Genomic DNA, 21,350 nt, shown 5'->3' with positions numbered 1-21,350 from the left:
TTGACATCAAGGCAACTGCTTGACTGGCAGCTTACTGATCCTCCTTCCAAAACAACCACCCCCTCCACCACCATAAACATTCACTCCTTCTATCGCAGAGGTGACATGGCTGAAATGTGTACCATACTCTGGCTTAATGGCAACATAGTGTAGGGGCACCACTCAAATCCAGCATCTAGAATTACAAAGGGCAGCGGTAAACAGGATCAGACCTGCATTGCCCCAACACCCATCTGACTGGAATGCTAAGCTGCTCCTCAGTCCAGCTAGTTCAACATCTCGGAAAATCCCACTGCTTCCAGGGTGGCAGAGTGGTACTATCCACTGTCTCTCATCTCCAGAGTTCCAGGTTCAATTCTGATCTCTGGCGGTCATTGTGTTGAGTTTGGTCACTTTTTGTAATTCAACGGGTTTCCGCCTACATCCCAAAGGAGGGTAGGTTAATCTTGCCACTTTAAATTGCCCCTACTGCGTGGGTAAGTGAGGCAACAATGGGAATGTGGGAAAGAATAAAATGGGATCAGCATAGGGATGTATGTAAATGGGTGCTTGATGGTCAGTAAAAACACAGTGAACTGAAGGGCCTATATGTGGGCTGTAGCCCTCAGCACTGGTTCAAGGAGACACTCACTACCACCTTTTAAACGACCTTGTTAATGATAGAGAAAAACCAAAATGAATTTAAAGAATGTGACTTCTGATGGCCAGTCTAAACAGATTCTGGCAAGTTTATGTTTGGGATTACTACCTGTGTTGCTGACTGGAAGGTGACCTAAAGCTGCAGTCCCCAGTTGAACCACAACACTGACCAGTTTCCGACACAACTTAATTGGCAAATGCACCTACCATTTCAAAGAGCACGGCTGATGTCACTGCCATCCAGTGCAGCTTGACTTCAAACGCAGAGCTCAGTGAGTAGTTGCCATGGTAATAGCAACTGCACCACTCCACGCGGTCCGAGCGGTTATTGACATCCACGTCCAGCGTCACTGTTTTTTGTTCAGGGACCGTGGCAGCTGAAGGTGGAAGAAGTCATAAGGAAGCAGTCAGGAGCACATTAAAACCAGAGACTTTTCTAAATGCAGCTCAACTCTAAAGGCTCAAGCTCCGATTTCACAATAACACACACACAAGCTAGGATCTGACATGAAACAACTAAAATCTGCTCCTAGTGGGTGTACCTGTCTGAAGTGGAGCCTAAACATTTTGATTTGTTGGCAAGTTTGAAGTGGAGCCTAAACATTTTGATTTGTTGGTAAGTTTGTGTTCGCACATGGCCAAGTGGTTAAGGCATTCGTCTAGTGATTTGAAGGTCGCTAGTTCAAGCCTTGGCTGAGGCAACGTGTGTGTCCTTGAGCAAGGCACTTAACCACACATTGCTCTGCGACGACACCAGTGCCAAGCTGTATCAGCCCTCGTGCCCTTCCCTTGGACAACATCGGTGGCGTGGAGAAGGGAGACTTGCAGCTGGTCTTCTATACAACCTTGCCCAGGCCTGCGCCCTGGAAACCTTCCAAGGCGCAAATCCATGGTCTCATGAGACTAACGGATGTCTATTATAAGTTTGGACATTTGAAAGACTCCCGACCATTCGAACTCAGCTGGCATGCAAGAGGGCAGGTGGACAATGAAGATTTTGTATGTTAAGAGATGCAGGGATTACTTTGTTTAAACATGATATGTTAGAGTAAGATCAACTTCAGATGTTCTCTGAACACTTACACTATAATTCTAATAATATGATCAATATCAGAGAGTGTTTCATGGTGCAGTTTGTGAAATTCGATCTTTCCCAGAACATCCTGTGCAATTCAACACTGCCATCATAGAGAGCGTTGTTACATTAGCTATTACTGTCTGGTTTAGAGCAGCATCCTCTCATCATATACAAAAACTACAGCGAACTGTCAGGTCAGCAGAAAAGGTCATTGGCAGCAGTTTACCTTCACTGTAGGACTTTGTCCAGGACAGAGAAGTGGGCAGGAAAAAAATCACTGCAGACACCACCCATCCTGCAAACTGCCTTTTCCAAAAGCTCCCTTCTAGAAAATGTTACCTCTAGAAGCATTACAATTTTCGTCCCTCTTCCCTCCGGGAGAAGGCTTGAAGACTTGAAGACTCGTACGGCCAGATTTGGGAACAGCTTCTTTCCAACTGTGATAAGACTGCTGAACGGATCCTGACCCGGATCTGGGCCGTACCCTCCAAATATCCAGACCTGCCTCTCGGTTCTTTTGCATTACCTTACTTTCCATTTTCTATTTATGATTTATAATTTAAATTTTTAATATTCACTGTCAATTTGTACTCCAGGGAGGGCGAAGCGCAGAATCAAACATCGCTGTGATGATTGTACATTCTAGTATCAATTGCTTGGCAACAATAAAGTATAAAGTATTTGGGGTATTAGAACAGAAACCAAACCATCTTTAAGGTTTCTTCCCCCAGGTTGTTAATCTGATCAACCATTCTGGTTAGCCCCACTACCACCCCCTCTATCTATTACCCCTGTCACTGCACTGTGCTGTGAACATTTAAACTACATTGTAAAATGCTGTTTACATTGTAAATACATGCTGGTATTTATGCAGATTTTATTCCATATCCACATTTTAACATCTAACTTTATTTTAATATAATTCTTTATAATTGTTGATTGTTGTTTTTGTCGCATGCCACGTCAACACACTACAGCAATTTCCTAATACATGTAAATGATGAATAGATTTGATCCATTATCCTTATAAATTTTAGTCAGACCACACTTGGAATATTGCATGCAGTTCTGGTTGCCCCATTACAGGAAGAATGTTTGGCTTTGGAGAGGGTGCAGAAGAGGTTTACTAGGGTGCTGCCTAGATTAGAGGGCACATGCTATAACGAGAGGCTGGACAAGCCTGGGTTGTTTCCTCGGGAGTGGCAGAAGCTGAGGGGAGAGGAGGTAGAAGTTTATAGAATAAAAGACGTAGACAGGGTAGACGGTCAGAATCCAGAATACTAAAGGCATGCATTTAAGGTGGTAGGGGAACCATAGAAACTACAGCACAGAAACAGGCCCTTTGGCCCTTCTTGGCTGTTCCGAAATCATTTTCTGCCTAGTCCCACTGACCTGCACACGGACCATATCCCTCCATACACCTCCCATCCGTGTATCTGTCCAATTTATTCTTAAATGTTAAAAAAGAACCCGCATTTACCACCTCGTCTGGCAGCTCATTCCATACTCCCACCACTCTCTGTGTGAAGAAGCGCCCTCTAATGTTTCCTTTAAACTTTCCCCCCCTCACCCTTAACCCATGTCCTCTGGTTTTTTTCTCCCCTTGCCTCAGTGGAAAAAGCCTGCTTGCATTCACTCTATCTATACCCATCATAATTTTATATACCTCTATCAAATCTCCCCTCATTCTTCTACGCTCCAGGGAATAAAGTCCTAACCTATTCAACCTTTCTCTGTAACTGAGTTTCTCAAGTCCCGGCAACATCCTTGTAAATCTTCTCTGCACTCTTTCAACCTTATTTATATCCTTCCTGTAATTTGGTGACCAAAACTGAACACAATACTCCAGATTCGGCCTCACCAATGCCTTATCATAACATTCTAGCTCTTATACTCAATACTTTGATTAATAAAGGCCAATGTACCAAAAGCTCTCTTTACGACCCTATCTACCTGTGACGACACTTTTAGGGAATTTTGTATCTGTATTCCCAGATCCCTCTGTTCTACTGCACTCCTCAGTGCCTTACCATTAACCTTGTATGTTCTACCTTGGTTTGTCCTTCCAACGTGCAATACCTCACACTTGTCTGTATTAAACTCCATCTGCCATTTTTCAGCCCATTTTTCCAGCTGGTCCAAGTCCCTCTGAAGGCTCTGAAAACCTTCCTCACTGTCTACTACACCTCCAGTCTTTGTATCATCAGCAAACTTGCTGATCCAATTTACCACATTATCATCCAGATCATTGATATAGATGACAAATAACAATGGACCCAGCACTGATCCCTGTGGCACACCACTAGTCACAGGCCTCCACTCAGAGAAGCAATTCTCTACCACCACTCTCTGGCTTCTTCCATCGAGCCAATGTCTAATCCAATTTACCACCTCTCCATGTATACCTAGCGACTGAATTTTCCTTACTAACCTCCCATGCGGGACCTTGTCAAGGGCCTTACTGAAGTCCATGTAGACAATATCCACTGTCTTCCCTTCATCCACTTTCCTGGTAACCTCCTCGAAAAACTCCAACAGATTGGTCAAACATGACCTACTACGCACAAAGCCATGTTGACTCTCCCTAATAAGCCCCTGTCTATCCAAATGCTTGTAGATTCTGTCTCTTAGCACTCCCTCCAATAACTTACCTACTACTGACGTTAAACTCACCGGCCTATAATTTCCCGGATTACTTTTCGATCCTTTTTTTTAAAGTTTAAAGATTTCTAGGTAAATTTCTTAAGAACACGAGAGTGGATGGCTGACAGGAGAAGTGGTAGAAGTAAATACGATAGTGGTGTTTGAAAGGCGTTTAGATAAAAACATGAATATGAAGTGAATTATAAAGCAGAGGTTCTACAGATGCTGGAAATCCAGAGGAACATGAAGGAAGACGCTGGAGGAACTCATCAAGTCAGACAGCATCTGATGGAAAGGAATTTATTTTAAGTTCAGGTTAAGTTCATTCGCCCTGTCCACACTGACCTTCTGGATCAGTCTCCCAAGCGGGACTTTGTCAAAGGCCTTGCTAAAGTCCATGGATAGAACGTACACTGCCTTTTCTTCAATCTTCTTCGTACAGTCCTCAAAAAAACCTCGAACACTGATGAGACATGACCTACCACCCACAAAGCCACAATGACTGTCACTAATCTGGCCATGTCTACTGAAATACTTGTATATCCAGTCCCTTAGAACACTTTCCAATAATTTACCCTCGACTGATGTCAGGCTCAATGACCTGTAGTTTCTTGATATTCTTACAGCCTTTCTTGAACAATAGAACAATCCTCTAGCACCTCAGCCAAGGCTATGGACATTTTAAATATCATGCAAAAGCCCCTTCAGTTTTGTCACTGCAAGGTGCGAGGAAGAAAGGTGCTGTATCACACTGTCCGTGTTATACCACGCGGTCCTTCAACAATAAAGGTTCAAATGAAACCCTGGTAAACGTGGACCATTTCCCAAATCCCCCCCATCTCTATATAAACAGCAAGGGAGATGTTGACCAGAATAAACTTTGGTTGATTTGGTAGGTCAAATATGATGGCAGAATATAGTATTAATGGTAAGACTCTTGGCAGTGTGGAGGATCAAAGGGATCTTGAGGTCCGAGTCCATAGGACACTCAAAGCAGCTGTGCAGGTTGACTCTGTGGTTAAGGTGACGTACGGTGCATTGGCCTTCATCAATCGTGGAATTGAATTTAGGAGCCGAGAGGTAACCTTGCAGTTATATAGGACCCTGGTCAGACCACACTTGGAGTACTGTGCTCAGATCTGGTCGCCTCACTACAGGAAGGATGTGGAAGCCATAGAAAGGGTGCAGAGGAGATTTACAAGGATGTTGCCTGAATTGGGGAGCATGCCTTATGAGAGTAGGTTGAGTGAACTTGGCCTTTTCTCCTTGGAGCAAAGGAGGATAAGAGGTGACCTGAAAGAGGTGTATAAGATTGTGTGAATAGTCAGAGGCTTTTTCCCAGGGTTGAAATAGTTGCCACAAGAGGTGCTGGGGAGTAGGGACAGAGGAGATGTCAGGGTAAGTTTTTTACTCAGAGACTGGTGAGTGCGTGGAATAGGCTGCCGTCAACTGTGGTGGAGGCGGATACAATAGGGTCTTTTAAGAGACTTTTAGATAGGTACAGGGAGCTTAGTAAAATAGAGGGCTATAGGTAAGCCTAGTAATTTTTAAGGTAAGGACATCCGGCACAACTCTGTGGGCTGAAGGGCCTGTATTGTGCTGTAGGTTTTCTATGTTTCTAAGACCTTAGATCTGGCAGCTGATTACACCTGGTAATGCTTCTGAAACCTAGACTACCTACTGCAGACATCTCAAGGCCTTCAAATCCACCAAAGACCAATGGCTGCCCAAGTGCGATGGTCTTCAAGTATTTCTGCCACATGGTCCTTCTTGTGGGGGTCCAGGCAGTTGGGATCAATGCAGCTTGACTGAAAGACATTTTGAATGAATGTCGCCTTGTTTCCAGAAAGGGCACTAGGTGGTGATCAGTATCGGTAATGCAAGATAAATTCTCCAACCAAGCAAGTTATTCACAATACCCATCTTTGCTGAAATCAATAGCTTATTCAACACAGATTACGGGATTCCCCCTTGGCCCAGAAGAGTTTGGATACCTTCTCAAGAAAGATCATTTTCAAGCAGCATATACTCCAATTTACCATAGCAAGGTTAAAAGGGAGGAGGAAGCATGCAAATTATTTGAAGGAAAGATTATTGGTATAATCTTATAGTAGAGTTAGAGCTTGTTCCTGAGCTCTATTATACACACGGTACCACATCACAGGCTTTGCATAGGGAATCAGCCAATAATATCCAAGTGGGGAACCAATGAGTTCATGTGGACAGCTGAGATTTAGTAAAAGCTTGATGGACAATTGCTACCAATGAAGCCAGAAAAGGAACAGATACAATATGTCAACTTAACAGCTTGATTACAAACAGCTACTATAGGTTTCCATAGCTGTAGGCTACATCTGCTTGAAAACAATAGTGCTTTGTCACAACGAGCATTTGAGCACAAATGGTTAGCAAAGCTTACTGGTCAAAAATAGGTTTGAGCGATTTGTCAATTCTGTTTCAACAGGCAGTCCCCACTTTTGATTACAAGCCCTATCAATTACCTCATTGTGATAGTACAAGAGCCAGTCATACATTCATTGCAAATTTCAAGGTAAACCCTGGCTTCTTGTCCTAATGACGCGGTGGCAATATAAATACCACCTGGAGTGGGGATGACCTAGTAATTCCTTACCAAACTCCGATAATCTGTTTTATTTGCGACTTCAGTGATGCTGCACTGAAAAGATTTTCCAGATTCCTATTAATAGTCCAACACACTTCTGACTCAGATTATGCAAAGACTATTCAAATAGTGACTTAAAAGGGACTAAGGAGAATGGGGCCCCGCCCACCCTTTATGAAGGGAAAGTTTCTCCCCATCTCTTTACTACCCCTCCCCACCCTTTAAGAGGAACAGTTTCTCTCCATCCACGCTATCAATGCTGCTGATGATTTTACATCCCTCTATCAGATCCTCTCCAACCTTTTCTGTACCAAGAACTGCCACAGCTTCTCCAGCATATCAACATAACGGAAGTCCCTTATCTCTGTAATCATTTGATGAATCACAGCAGTATCTTCTCCAAAACCTTTATACCTCTCCAAGCTGTCCTTGATTATTGTTTCCAGAAACTTTTCCATCACCAACTTTAAGTAAGTGATCTGCAGTCACTAGCTTTAAAACCCCTAGCTATTTTGAACAATGGTCTAAACATCTGCAATTTACCAACCTCAAGCATTCATAGATGTTTGGATATGTCAATTCATGGTCTCTTCTACTGTGGTGATGAAGCCACACTCAGATTGGAGGAATTATCTGGGTAGCCTCCAATCTGATGGCATAAACATCCATTTCTCAAACACCTGGTAATGCACCCCCCACCACCTTCCCCATTCCCTTTTCCCTCTCTCACATTATCTCCTTGCCTGCCCATCACTTCTTCTGGTGTTCCTTCCCCCCTTTTCTTTCTTCCATGGCCTTCTGTCCTCTCCTATCAAACTTCCCTTTCTCCAGCCCTGTGTCTCTTTCACCAATCAACATCCCAGCTCTTTACTTCATCCCTCCCCCTCCCAGTTTCACCTATACCTTGTGCTTCTCTCTCCCCTCCCCCACCTACTCAGCTTTTTTTCTCCAGTCCTGCTGAAGGGTTTTGGCCCGAAATGTCCATTGCACTTGTGACGAAAGAGGGTTACAAAAAGTACACATAGATTAAGATGTTAACTGTCCTGTGCTGGCACCAGTGGGATCAACAGTTGATCCGCCACCTGTCTTCAGGAGAAAGACAGATAAAACATAGAAACATAGAAAATAGGTGCAGGAGTAGGCCATTCGGCCCTTCGAGCCTGCACCGCCATTTATTATGATCATGGCTGATCATCCAACTCAGAACCCCACCCCAGCCTTCCCTCCATACCCCCTGACCCCCGTAGCCACAAGGGCCATATCTAACTCCCTCTTAAATATAGCCAATGAACTGGCCTCAACTGTTTCCTGTGGCAGAGAGTTCCACAGATTCACCACTCTCTGTGTGAAGAAGTTTTTCCTAATCTCAGTCCTAAAAGGCTTCCCCTCTATCCTCAAACTGTGGCCCCTCGTTCTGGACTTCCCCAACATCGGGAACAATCTTCCTGCATCTACCCTGTCCAATCCCTTTAGGATCTTATACGTTTCAATCAGATCCCCCCTCAATCTTCTAAATTCCAATGAGTACAAGCCCAGTTCATCCAGTCTTTCTTCATATGAAAGTCCTGCCATCCCAGGAATCAATCTGGTGAACCTTCTTTGTACTCCCTCTATGGCAAGGATGTCTTTCCTCAGATTAGGGGACCAAAACTACACACAATACTCCAGGTGTGGTCTCACCAAGGCCTTGTACAACTGCAGTAGTACCTCCCTGCTCCTGTACTCGAATCCTCTCGCTATAAATGCCAGCATACCATTCGCCTTTTTCACCGCCTGCTGTACCTGCATGCCCACTTTCAATGACTGGTGTATAATGACACCCAGGTCTCGTTGCACTTCCCCTTTTCCTAATCAGCCACCATTCAGATAATAATCTGTTTTCCTATTTTTGCCACCAAAGTGGATAACTTCACATTTATCCACATTAAATTGCATCTGCCATGAATTTGCCCACTCACCCAACCTATCCAAGTCACCCTGCATCCTCTTAGCATCCTCCTCACAGCTAACACTGCCACCCAGCTTCGTGTCATCCGCAAACTTGGAGATGCTGCATTTAATTCCCTCATCCAAGTCATTAATATATATTGTAAACAACTGGGGTCCCAGCACTGAGCCTTGCAGTATCCCACTAGTCACCGCCTGCCATTCTGAAAAGGTCCCGTTTATTCCCACTCTTTGCTTCCTGTCTGCTAACCAATTCTCCACCCACACCAATACATTACCCCCAATACCGTGTGCTTTAAGTTTGCACACTAATCTCCTGTGTGGGACCTTGTCAAAAGCCTTCTGAAAATCCAAATATACCACATCCACTGGTTCTCCCCTATCCACTCTACTAGTTACATCCTCAAAAAATTCTATGAGATTTGTCAGACATGATTTTCCTTTCACAAATCCATGCTGACTTTGTCCGATCATTTCACCGCTTTCCAAATGTGCTGTTATCACATCCTTGATAACTGACTCCAGCAGTTTCCCCACCACCGACGTTAGGCTAACCGGTCTATAATTCCCCGGTTTCTCTCTCCCTCCTTTTTTAAAAAGTGGAGTTACATTAGCCACCCTCCAATCCTCAGGAACTAGTCCAGAATCTAACGAGTTTTGAAAAATTATCACTAATGCATCCACTATTTCTTGGGCTGCTTCCTTAAGCACTCTAGGATGCAGACCATCTGGCCCTGGGGATTTATCTGCCTTCAATCCCTTCAATTTACCTAACACCACTTCCCTACTAACATGTATTTCGCTCAGTTCCTCCATCTCACTGGACCCTCTGTCCCCTACTATTTCTGGAAGATTATTTATGTCCTCCTTAGTGAAGACAGAACCAAAGTAATTATTCAATTGGTCTGCCATGTCCTTGCTCCCCATAATCAATTCACCTGTTTCTGTCTGCAGGGGACCTACATTTGTCTTTACCAGTCTTTTCCTTTTTACATATCTATAAAAGCTTTTATAGTCTGTTTTTATGTTCCCTGCCAGTTTTCTCTCATAATCTTTTTTCCCCTTCCTAATTAAGCCCTTTGTCCTCCTCTGCTGAACTCTGAATTTCTCCCAGTCCTCAGGTGAGCCACTTTCTCTGGCTAATTTGTATGCTTCTTCTTTGGAATTGATACTATCCCTAATTTCTCTTGTCAGCCACAAGGAAGCCATAAGGAAGACAATGGAGCAGGATTTGAAAATGTTAATGAAGAGACAGGAGAGTTTAACGGAAGGAGACACCGATCTGAGAGCTGTCAAGATCGGCTCCCTTTTTGAACCCTGAACTGTTTGAAGTGTGATGGACAGGCGATACCCCAGCAGGGGGACAAAAAGGGACAGGTTCGCTAAGGCAGGACACACACACGACACCACGAGGTAACGAGACCCTGGAAGCGGTGCGCCTCCCACAAGTCGGTGGGAGTTTTTGGAGGGCTGCTCGCAGGACCAAGCCATAGACGCACAGGGTGGAAAGGTACGATCGGCGGGAACCTGGTGTGTGTCCGCCCTTGCCTGGGTGCCAGGTTCGCTGCAGAGGAACGATCGTATCTGAAACGGAGGGGTCACAGTCGGTGACCTCGGAAGACATTACAAAGGGCTCGCCCGAAAGCTGACTGTGAGGAATATCGAAGGTCTGTTTGGAATCCGATTTGAATATTCATTTGCTCTCTCTCTCTGTCTCTCTCTCTCTCTCCCCCACGGCAGTGATTACTGTGAACTGAACTGAACTCAATTGAACTGAACTTTGCGTCACTTTGAAACTGGTCATTTACCCCTAGACGATGATAAAGCTTGATTGATCCTATTATCCTAGATCTGTGTACATGTGTGTTTATTCATTGCTAACCTGTTGCATTTATATCCTTACTATTAGAGTACTGTGTTGCTTATTTCTTTAATAAAACTTTCTTAGTTCCAGTAATCCAGACTCCAGCTGAGTGATCCATTTCTGCTGGTTTGGCAACCCAGTTACGGGGTACGTAACACACTTTTTCCCATAGACGCTGCCTAGCCTGTTGAGTTTCTCCAGCATTTTGTGTGTTGCATAGATGTTTGGAAGATCATGGCTATGGCCTCTGCAACTTCCTCCCACAATTACGTTCCACTGACATTGGACACAAGATATTTAGCTCCTTTCAATGGGAAGCAAGTCATGGGAAGAACTGGGGACTCCTTATCCAAACACATTCTTCTTTTCTCACCACAGCAGCCAGGTAAATCATCGGGGGCAAGAAGCTGCATTTGCAAGCCGGAATACTGGAGTCACTGGCCTCACTTGGTGCCAAAAACACTAACAGAGAGGGAATGGTAACCCAAAAACCAGCTTTAACTTTGACAAACTACAGATAGAAAAGATACACGAGGGAAGGGTTTGAGTGATTTTAGAATAGGTTAAAATGTCAGTGTAACATTGTGGTCCAAACAGCACATGTGGTGTTCCATGTTCTAAGAGAAGGAAGGTATAATTTTCACAGAAGTAAGATACTTCCAAGACTTGGTATCTTATTAAGCAAGCCAGGCATGTTATATATACCAACAGATAGGTAGTCTTGAAGCATTGGAAAGACATGCAGGCTGTGTGGGAAGCTCTGATCAAAGCAGGGCTCACTGCCTTCTGAAACAGATACAACAGACAGATACAAATAATCTGAGCAGCCAGTGTGCAGAATGGGAGGAGGCAGTGTGTCCACATGAACTCATCCCTTTGGAGACCAACCCCTGCTGCCTGTGGTGTGCATCTACCTAGTAAGGCAGCAGCTTGACTTCGTCCTCCAAAACTGCGGCTGAAGGAACTGTGCCTACTTGCATAGGATGCTGGCCTACTGGGTAACCACGGTAACAGGAAGGCAGGAATGTCAACGTGAAGTCGCTCTTCTGTAAGGAAAGCCACCTCAAACCACTTGCGCTGGAAGGCCACCAGGTCGTCCATTGTGGAAGTGTACCAGATAGTGGAAGGCTGCACAGTCCCTGCAGAGAGGAAAGAGTCACTCAGATGATGGTTGATGTGCAGATACACACACAGAAGTCACCCAGTCATTCTCTTAACCCAGTTACATCACCTTCAGCAAACATTATGGATGTTCAAGTGAAAAGAAACATTTGCATTAACCGAGCATCTCTCCACATCCTTAAAGCGCCTAAAGTAGTTCATAAAACCATAAGATATAAAAGCAGAATTAGGCCACTCGGCCCATCAAGTCTGCTCCACCATTCCATCATGGCTGATTTATTATTCCTTTTAGTCCCATTCTCCTGCCTTCTCTCCATAACCTTTGACTCCATTAATAATCAAAAGTCTATCAACCTCCGCTTTAAATATACCCAATGACTTGGCCTCCACAGCCATCTAAGGCAATGAACTCCACAGATTCACCACCCTCTGGCTAAAGAAATTCCTCATAAGCTCTATTCTAAAAGGATGTTCTTGTATTCTGAGGCTGTGTCCTCTGGTCCTAGATTCCTCTCCACATACACTCTATCTGGGCCTTTCAATATTTGGCAGGTTTCACTGAGGTCCACTCTTACTCTTTTAAACTCCAGCAGGTACAGGCCCAGGGCCATCAAGCATTCCCCATATATTAACCTTTTCATTCCCAGGATCATTCTTATGAACCAACTCTGGGCCCTCTCCAACACCAGTACATGCTTTCTTAGATACAGGGCCCAAAACTACTCAATTCTCCAAGTGTCATTTGACCAATGCCTCAACATTACATTGTTGCATTTAGATTCTTACCCTCTCAAAATGAATGCCAACATTGCTTTGGCCTTCCTCACCACTGACTCAATCTGCGCTCAACATGTACAGCGCTCACGGCCAATGATGTGCATATAAACTGAAGCAAAGTTTAAGAAAGGTCACTAACATTTTTACACAAACATGGTTACAATGTGGTAAGGAACAAATGATTTATTTCCTGACTGGTAGGTTGATTCAGTTAGTAAGCTGCTGCTTCACTGATCCAGAGACTGGAGCTCAATTTCAAGTGCTGCCTGTGTGGAGTTTGCATGCTCTCCCCTTGTGGGTTTCCCCTGGTTTCCTTCCACCATCTGAATATGTCAATCAATTTGGCTACCTCCCTTTTGTGGTGGGTGATAGGGGAGTCCAGGGGTTGTTGGTGGACTTGTGAAGAAGAACAGGTTGCAAAAATATCAAAAGAAAATTGGAATTGCTCTGAGAGCTGTCATGGACCCGATAGGCTGAATGGCCTAGGTCATCAGAAAATAAATGAAAATGCAGAACAAATATTAGGCAGGATATAGGAAAAACACCTCGCTATTACACAGTAACACACACAAAATGCTGGAGAAACTCAGCAAGTCAGGCACTATCTATGATCAGGAATAAACAGTCAATATTTCGCACTGAGACCCTTCATTAAGATACTACCTGACCTGCTGATTTCCTCCAACATTTTATGTGTGCTGCTCTGGATTTGCAACACCTGCAGAATCTGTGTCACAGGATGGGTTTGAAGTGTTACCCTCAGTGCAGTGTTTGCCCAGTCCTGCACTGGAGACTCAGCCTGCATTGTTGTGCTCTCCCCTGGGGTGGATTGTGGCTCAGAGATGGCAGTACTATGACTAAGTCAAACATGATGACATTCTACCAAGCTTCATCACCAAAAAGTAGCAAAGGCAATCAGAGACAAGTGTGATCTGATGTTAACACCTACTAAAAGCAGGATTAAACAGTTCAGTCTCCTGACCACATCCACCACACAAACTCTTCCGTCGACAAGACTGTTTTGTGCACAGATTATCTACCATCAAAAAAAACTAGCAAACACATCTCGACCAGAAGTTCCTTTGCTTTGTTTATAGTCATAGTGTACTACAGCACAGCAACAGGCTCTTCGGCCCTTCTAGTCCATGCCAGACTGCCTGGTTCCATCAACCTGCACCTGGACCATAGCAGACCATAGCCCTCCATATCCCTGCCATCCATGTATCTACCCAAAACTCTCTTAAATATTAACGTTGAACCACACCCACTACTCCCATGCAGCTCGTTCAACACTCTCACCATCCTAGCGAAGATCCCTTCAGGTTCCCCCAAATAGTTCACTTTTAACTTTAACCTATGACCTCTAGTTCTAGTCTCACACAACCTTCGTGGAAAAAGTCTGCTTGTATTCACCTATCTATACCCCTCATAACTTCGCATGTCTATCAAATCTCCTCTCATTCTCCTGCGCTCCTGGGAATAAAATTCTAACTTACTCAACCTTTCCCTATAACTCAGGACCTCAAGTCCCGGCAACATCCTTGCAGATTTTCTCTGAACCCTTTCAATCTTCTTGATAGCTTTCCTATAGGTAGGTGACCTAAACAGGACACAATACTCCATACTTGATTTCACCAACATCTCATACAACTCTGATCTTTCGATACTATTGTTCTTGAATCAGAGGTCACCAGAATGAAGTAAATTGTTACCTTTCTCTGTGTCTTTGTCTGAGATGAGTCGGTACAGGTAGAAACCGTACACAAAGGTCCGCATGGATTCCCCAAAGGCATGAACAATCAGCTGCTCATCCAGCATTTTCTGCACAAAGATTCACAAAAAACAATGGTCCATTCTACAGTTCTACAGTTTAGGAACAGCATCCACCATTCGATTTCAGAGCGAACCCATGAAATGTACCTCATTATTTTTACTCGCTTTTTGTACTATTTATTTAATTTCTCTTAATATACATTTTTTACTGTATATTTTATGGATTGCATTGTACTGCAAATTTCATGACATATGTCAGTGATAATAAGCCTGATTCTGATTCACAATCAAGTCTCTGCTAGAAGGTGAAAATTTAACATGGCCCATGTTTTACAACATGGAAGTCAGGCATTGTTTATCAAGCATCTGTCAGCTGTCAAAACAATAATCTCAGTCTCATAACCCATCAGCAGCTCTGGCTCTCTACAGAGAGGTAATTCACCTACTGACCTGCACATGGTTGGGCTGTGGAAGGACATGTTCACAGGGAGGCATTCAAAACTCCAACTGTATTCAACATTTTAAGACCTCAATTGGAGCACTGTGGGCAGCTCTGGTTGTGCTGGAGAGGGTGCAGAGGAAATTCACTAGGATCTTGCCTGGATAAATGGACTTTAGCCATGAAGAGAGATTAAATAGACTGGCATCCGAAGTCTTCACTCTCCAGGGCGCAGGCCTGGGCAAGGTTGTATGGCTGTATGGAAGACCAGCAGTTGCCCATGCTGCAAGTCTCCCCTCTCCACGACACCAATGTTGTCCAAGGGAAGGGCATTAGGACCCATACAGCTTGGCACCAGTGTCATCGCAGAGCAATGTGTGATTAAGTGCCTTGCTCAAGGACACAACACGTTCCCTCGGCTGGGGTTCGAACTTATGACCTTCAGGTAGCTAGTCTAATGCCTTAACCACCTGGCCATGTGCTCACACAAATCGACTGGACCACACACACAAAATGCTGGAGGATCTCAGCAGGCCAGGCAGCATCCATGGAAAAAAGTAGCTTTCTGCAGGTCCATCGAAGGGTTTCAGCCCGAAACATCAACAACACTTTTTGCCATAGATGATGCCTGGCCTGCTGAGTTCCTCTAGCATTTTGTATGCGTTGCTTGGATTTCCAGCAGCTGCAGATTTTCTCTTGTTTGTGATTAGATGGGCTGGAATAAAGGAGGCTGATGGGTTTTCCTATAGTCATAGGTTAGGTAGAATGGTCAAGATCTTGTTCCCATCGTAAGGGTATCCAAAACAAGAAGGCATAAGGTGAGGGGTAGGGGTTTTAAAGGATATCCAAGGGGTAAGCTTTATCTGGAATTTGCTGCTAGAGGAGGTGGTGGAGTCAAAGACATCACTACATTTAAGAGACACATATGCAGACACTTAATAGGTGAGGCATAAAAATATACAGATGTAATACAGGCAAATTTGATTTGTGTAGATTCACAGAGCCTGCTTCTGTGCTTCACTTTTCTAATTCCATTTATATTTCCAGCGAGGATAACTTCAACCACCACAACTCTGAACTGATTCTATAATCTACAGACTCACTGTCAAGGACTCTTGATAACTCTTCTCAGTATTATTTTTTATTTGTAAGTTTGACTTCTTCTGCACACTGGTTGTTTGTCAATCTTTGTCAGTTTATATAGATTTTTGTGAAATTCTATTATAGTTATTTTTCCCTGTAAATGCCTGCAAGAAAATGAACCTCAAGGTAGTATATGGTAACATACACATGCTCTGATAATACATTTAGTTTGAACTTTGACTCTGTGACAATTATTCTCTAAGATCATGACTTGCCTTGTGTAGGGATGGTCGGTCTGGAGTTTACTATGACTGTGGTACGTCTGCCCACATCCCCGAGGTGTGCTGGGGAGTTAACTGGCCATGGCAAACTCTGCCTTGTGTACAGGAGTTGGGGGAAAGGCAGTTGATAAAAAAGTCAGGATGAATTTGAGGAGCTTGTGAGACAATAGGAAAATAAATGGATGGGATTACTCCAGGAGCCAGCATGGATTTGACAGTAGGAATGGTCCCTTATATGTTGTAAAAAATATGAAAAATATGAGAATATTGAACAATTATTTGGCCAGGATATGGCAGGGACTCCTTGTTATTTGTGAAACACAATCGGAGATATACTTTTGACAGAGGAGAGTTTGACATCTCTGGGCCTGTACTCGATGGAGTTCAGAAGGATGAGGGGTGTGGGTTTGTGGGGCGGGTTCTCATTGAAACCTAGGCCTGGATAGCGTGGACTTGGAGAGAAGGTTTCCATCAATAGGCAAGAATGGATCCGAGGACACACTCTCTGAATTAAAGGACATCCTTTCAAATTGAGATGAGAAGGAATTTCTTCAGCCAGAATGGTGAGCCAATGGATTTTGCTGCCACAAATGGCTGGAGGCCAAGCACTGGGTAAATTTTAAGGCACAGATTGATAGATTCTTGATTGGTAAAGTGGAGGGTGGTTAGGGTTACAGGGAGAAGGGAGGAAATGTGGTTTAAAAATCAGCCATAATTAGATGTCAGAGCAGATTCAATGGGCTGAATGGCCTAGTTCTGCTCATGGTCTTATGGTCTTGTGGCTGACTGAAAGGGCACTTCAACACAGCACTGGGTTAGGGAGAAACCAGACAAATAGGATTGTTCCGGCAAAACGGAGTGAAAGGCTTTCTTCACTGTAGTCAGTAAATATGAAAATATGGGATTTCAAAGGGCATCACTTCACCCAGTGACCCTTCCCACATGCACGGATCTGACCAAAGGCAGCAGGGCAACTGGGCAAGCAAGATCCAAGCTAATATCTAAGTGAATCGTGATCATGGAACTGAGACCTTGCTTGATCTCTCTGTGCTCTGTCTGGGATGGGGTGTTGATGAGGACGACTGTGAGGCCATACCATAGCTGGGTCAACATGCTGCAGGTGTTTCCTATAGTGGGGGTTTCTAGGACTAGAGAACATAGCCTCAGAATACAAGGACATCCCTTTAGAACAGAGATGAGGAGGAATTTTTTTAGTCGGGGGTGCTGAATCACAGACAGCTGTGGAGGCTAAATCATTGTGTACATTTAAAGTGGAAGTAGATAGGTTCCTGATTAGTAAGGGTGTCAAAGGTTACAAGGCAAGAGAATGGCGTTAAAAGGGAAAATAAATCAGCCAGCATGTAATGGACTAATTCTGCTCCTATGTCGTATGATCTAAACCATAGCTATTAAGAGTGCCTCAGTACAATCCTGAAAGGGGGAGTGGGAGGTGTGAAACAGCGAAGCTGGGCTGGTGCTCACCTGCATGATATCGATGGCCATGGATTGCGTCTGGACCCCTTCCACATTGCTGATAAGCCAGTGGACCACTTCAGCACTGATGAAACAGTTAGGGTGCAGCCCTCTCTGTTCAGGAAGCAGCTGAATACCGGTACTGGGATGGAAGAGTGCACAGAGACTAATGTTTGAATCGCACAGCCATTACAGTCTGTACCAGTCTCTCTAACTACCAGCCCTATCCCAGGCCTAGAGACAAAACAAGCAAACTTTATCACATCCCCATTACACACCCACCCCATCCCACCAAAGCTATGGAACACCTACTCACTTAAAGCAAACTTTCCACTTGCTTCAGCCTGCTCCCCAATAAATTTACAGTTTTATGGATCCGTTATGCTGTCCCCGATTCCCAAGCACTTGCTTCCTACCAACTTTGGCCTCTTTCTAAGTGCTGGAAAATCCCAGAACCCAGAGCATCACAACAGTTCTAGGTCACTGTCTTCTGCCACACAAAGATCTACCTCAGGCATTGGTCATTTAACAATGCAAGTGTGCATATATACTCAGTAGCCACTTTACTAGGTACAGGAGTGGAACCCTGTGTGGTCTTCTGCTACTGTAGCCCATTCATTCCAAGGTCCAACATGTCATGAGTTCAGAGAATGTTCAGAGATTCAGTGCACTGTTGTAATGTGTAGTTATTTGAGTTACTGTCAACCTCATGTTAACTGAACCAGTCTGGCCATTCTATCTCATTAACAAAGGCCTTTTCATCCACAGAACTGACACTCACTGTTTTTTTTTTGTTTTTTGCAACATTCTCTGAAACTGTAGAGATTGTTGTGCATGAGAATCCCAGGAGATCAGCAAGTTCACAAACCACCCAGTCAGGCACCAACAATTGTTCCATCATCAAAACCACTTAGATCAGTCCTTCCCCACTCTGATTTTGGTCTGAACAACTGAACCTCTTGACCATGTTTGGATGCTTTTATGCATTAAGTTGCTACCACATGACCAGCTAATTAAATTCTTGCATTAATGAGCCTGTGTACAGGTGTACCCAATAAAGTAGCTACTGAGTGTATTCCTAGACAAATAGAAAATTACCCCTATGCTACACAATTCCCAGTCGTACTTACTTTAAACTTGTTTTTCTCTGAACCCTTCCATTCACAAACTTTAAACCGCAAATGGGTGTTGTACAACCCACTTGTAATGTAATGGCTTCTCTGTAATGTTCCTCTGTTAAGATAATGGTTTCTCTGTAGCAGCAATGCTTGGGTTATGACTAAAGATAACGGGGCATGCTAGCCAATGAGCAGGATGTTGGCCTTTCTTGTGTGTCTGGGAGCCGGGAATTTGCAGTTCATTTGCCGGGGAGAGATGAGGAGAGAAGACGCGATGGAGAGAGTTGGTAGACCGCTGGACGGAGTGGACAGAGCGAGGGTCTGAAGATCAGTGACGATCGGAGGAGGTCGATGGTGGACGAACGGCCTTATCAGCGAGCTCCAACCTTGCGCAATAGACTGTTTCATGAGAATAGACCCATTTTCTTTTTTGTTCTCTTTACTAACCATATAATCAAATTAAGAATTATAAAGCTCTATCGTTTAGTCGCATATAGTTTACTGTTTCATGGTACTGATTTGTAACAGGGGACACATCGCACAGCATCCATCTAAACTAGATTCCTTAAGTCTGGCCGGGCTGGGAGCTATCATCCCCTAGATTAAGCCACTAGCTGAAGCGAGAGTTACACACTGGTAAAATAAAAAACAAGTAGCACACAGCTTTACCGGGCAGGAGTGCTGCCTTCAAAAGCACACGGTCCACACATCTAGTACTCACGTTGGGTGCTTCATTGCCTCCAGTACCTCTGCGAGAGATGAGGAGGAAGTCAGTGCACTTGTGATCCCAGAGGACAGCTGACTGCTGTAATGGAATGAATTACACAGAGTCAAACATACATTGTAATGTGTCACAGTAAATCAAGTGCTGTGGTGGAAGGGTACCTCTTGTCTTTGCTTCTTACATTATGGAGAAAAGGTCCAGGTCCGGCACTGATGATCACTCTCCACAGGAACCTCCTTCCACTTCATCTACCTTATTGCTTCCCAGCACTTCCACAAAATTTCAAAAGACCCAAGAAGATCTTTGCTGCTTTGTGACTCTTTGTACCTGTCACCTACCAGGTTGTATTCCTTTCCATACTTTGCCCCCCTCCACCTTCTGATTCTAGCTTCTTCATTCTTCCTTTCCAGTTCTGATCAAGGGTCCTGACCCTAAACGTTAACTGCTCATTCCCCTCAGGGATGCTGCCTGACCTGCCAAACTCCTCTAGCATCTTGTGTGTGTTGCTCTGTAATTCCAGCATCTGCAGAACCCTGTGGCTTTGGTTGAATAACAAGTTCCACCACTCTGTATAGAATTTTTCTGTATATACTTGATGCTGTGCCAACCTTTTAACCTTCTCTTAGATCAATCTAACCCTCCTACCTAACCCTCAATCTTTCTACCATCCATATGCCTACTGGCAGGACATTCCATGCACTCACCACTCTCTGCGCAAAAAAAAAAATCATACCTCTGACATCCCCCCTTTACTTTTCGGCAATCACCTTAAAATAATGCCTCCTGGTATCAGGCATTTCTGCCCTGGAAAAAGTCTTCAGCTGTCCACTCAATCTATGCCTCTTATTATCTTGTACATCTCTATCCTCCTTCACTCCAAAGGGAAAAGCCCTAGCTAGGAAAAGGGGGGAACGGGAGGGGGGAGAGATGGGGGGAGCGGGAGGGGGGAGAGATGGGGGGAACGGGAGGGGGGAGAGATGGGGTGAGCGGGAGGGGGAGAGATGGGGGAACGGGAGGGGGGAGAGATGGGGGGAACGGGAGGGGGGAGAGATGGGGGGAACGGGAGGGGGGAGAGATGGGGGGAGCGGGAGGGGGGAGAGATGGGGGGAGCGGGAGGGGGGAGAGATGGGGGAACGGGAGGGGGGAGAGATGGGGGAACGGGAGGGGGGAGAGATGGGGGAACGGGAGGGGGAGAGATGGGGAACGGGAGGGGGAGAGATGGGGTGAGCGGGAGGGGGGAGAGATGGGGGAACGGGAGGGGGAGAGATGGGGGAACGGGAGGGGGGAGAGATGGGGGAACGGGGAGAGATGGGGGAACGGGGAGAGATGGGGGAACGGGGAGGGAGGGGGAGAGATGGGGGAATGGGAGGGGGGAGAGATGGGGGAATGGGAGGGGGGAGAGATGGGGGAATGGGGGGAGAGATGGGGGAACAGGAGGAGGGAGAGATGGGTGAACGGGAGGGGGGAGAGGGCAGAGAGAGATGCATCCATAGACAACAGATCATATGTAGTGTTACGCAAAGTCATAGATTAATGTAGCATAAAAAATGTATACATACAAAACATCCGATTTCCCTTTTACAACGCATATTTAAATAAACATGCTTTCACAATTACTGTCCATAACTAATGTTCTGAAGATTCAGTCTTTTGGGTGATGCTCTGTTTCTTTTAAGATAGCACTTCTGGACCTGTGGAGTGGCATCAGGTTTGGCAAGTGTCTTGTCAACAATAACGTTCTCATCCTCATAGCATCTCTGGCCTGT

The 21,350-nt window shown here is 44.7% G+C and overlaps 1 protein-coding gene across 8 annotated transcripts in view; it reads right to left on the bottom strand.

Moving 5' to 3' along the window:
• depdc5 (DEP domain containing 5, GATOR1 subcomplex subunit) overlaps window positions 1-21,350 on the bottom strand; it is a 234,001-nt gene that overhangs the window by 44,891 nt on the left and 167,760 nt on the right. For 5 of the 8 annotated variants that reach the window (XM_072243711.1, XM_072243713.1, XM_072243714.1 and 2 more), the window contains 5 exons: window positions 19,582-19,665; window positions 17,752-17,884; window positions 14,406-14,514; window positions 11,709-11,933; window positions 847-1,016 (listed from right to left, as the gene is read on the bottom strand). In XM_072243711.1, the coding sequence (XP_072099812.1) occupies window positions 847-1,016; window positions 11,709-11,933; window positions 14,406-14,514; window positions 17,752-17,884; window positions 19,582-19,665 (721 nt within the window). Of the gene's footprint in view, window positions 1-846; window positions 1,017-3,415; window positions 6,169-11,708; window positions 11,934-14,405; window positions 14,515-17,751; window positions 17,885-19,581; window positions 19,666-21,350 lie in introns of those variants that run through there. The other 3 variants (XM_072243716.1, XM_072243712.1, XM_072243718.1) reach the window with 3 other exon arrangements.

Source organism: Mobula birostris, chromosome 25 (genome assembly GCF_030028105.1).
Source record: "Mobula birostris isolate sMobBir1 chromosome 25, sMobBir1.hap1, whole genome shotgun sequence".
NCBI lineage: Eukaryota > Metazoa > Chordata > Chondrichthyes > Myliobatiformes > Myliobatidae > Mobula > Mobula birostris.
Note: the sequence above shows the minus strand (reverse complement) of the source record. Positions and strands in the feature narration are given on the sequence as shown.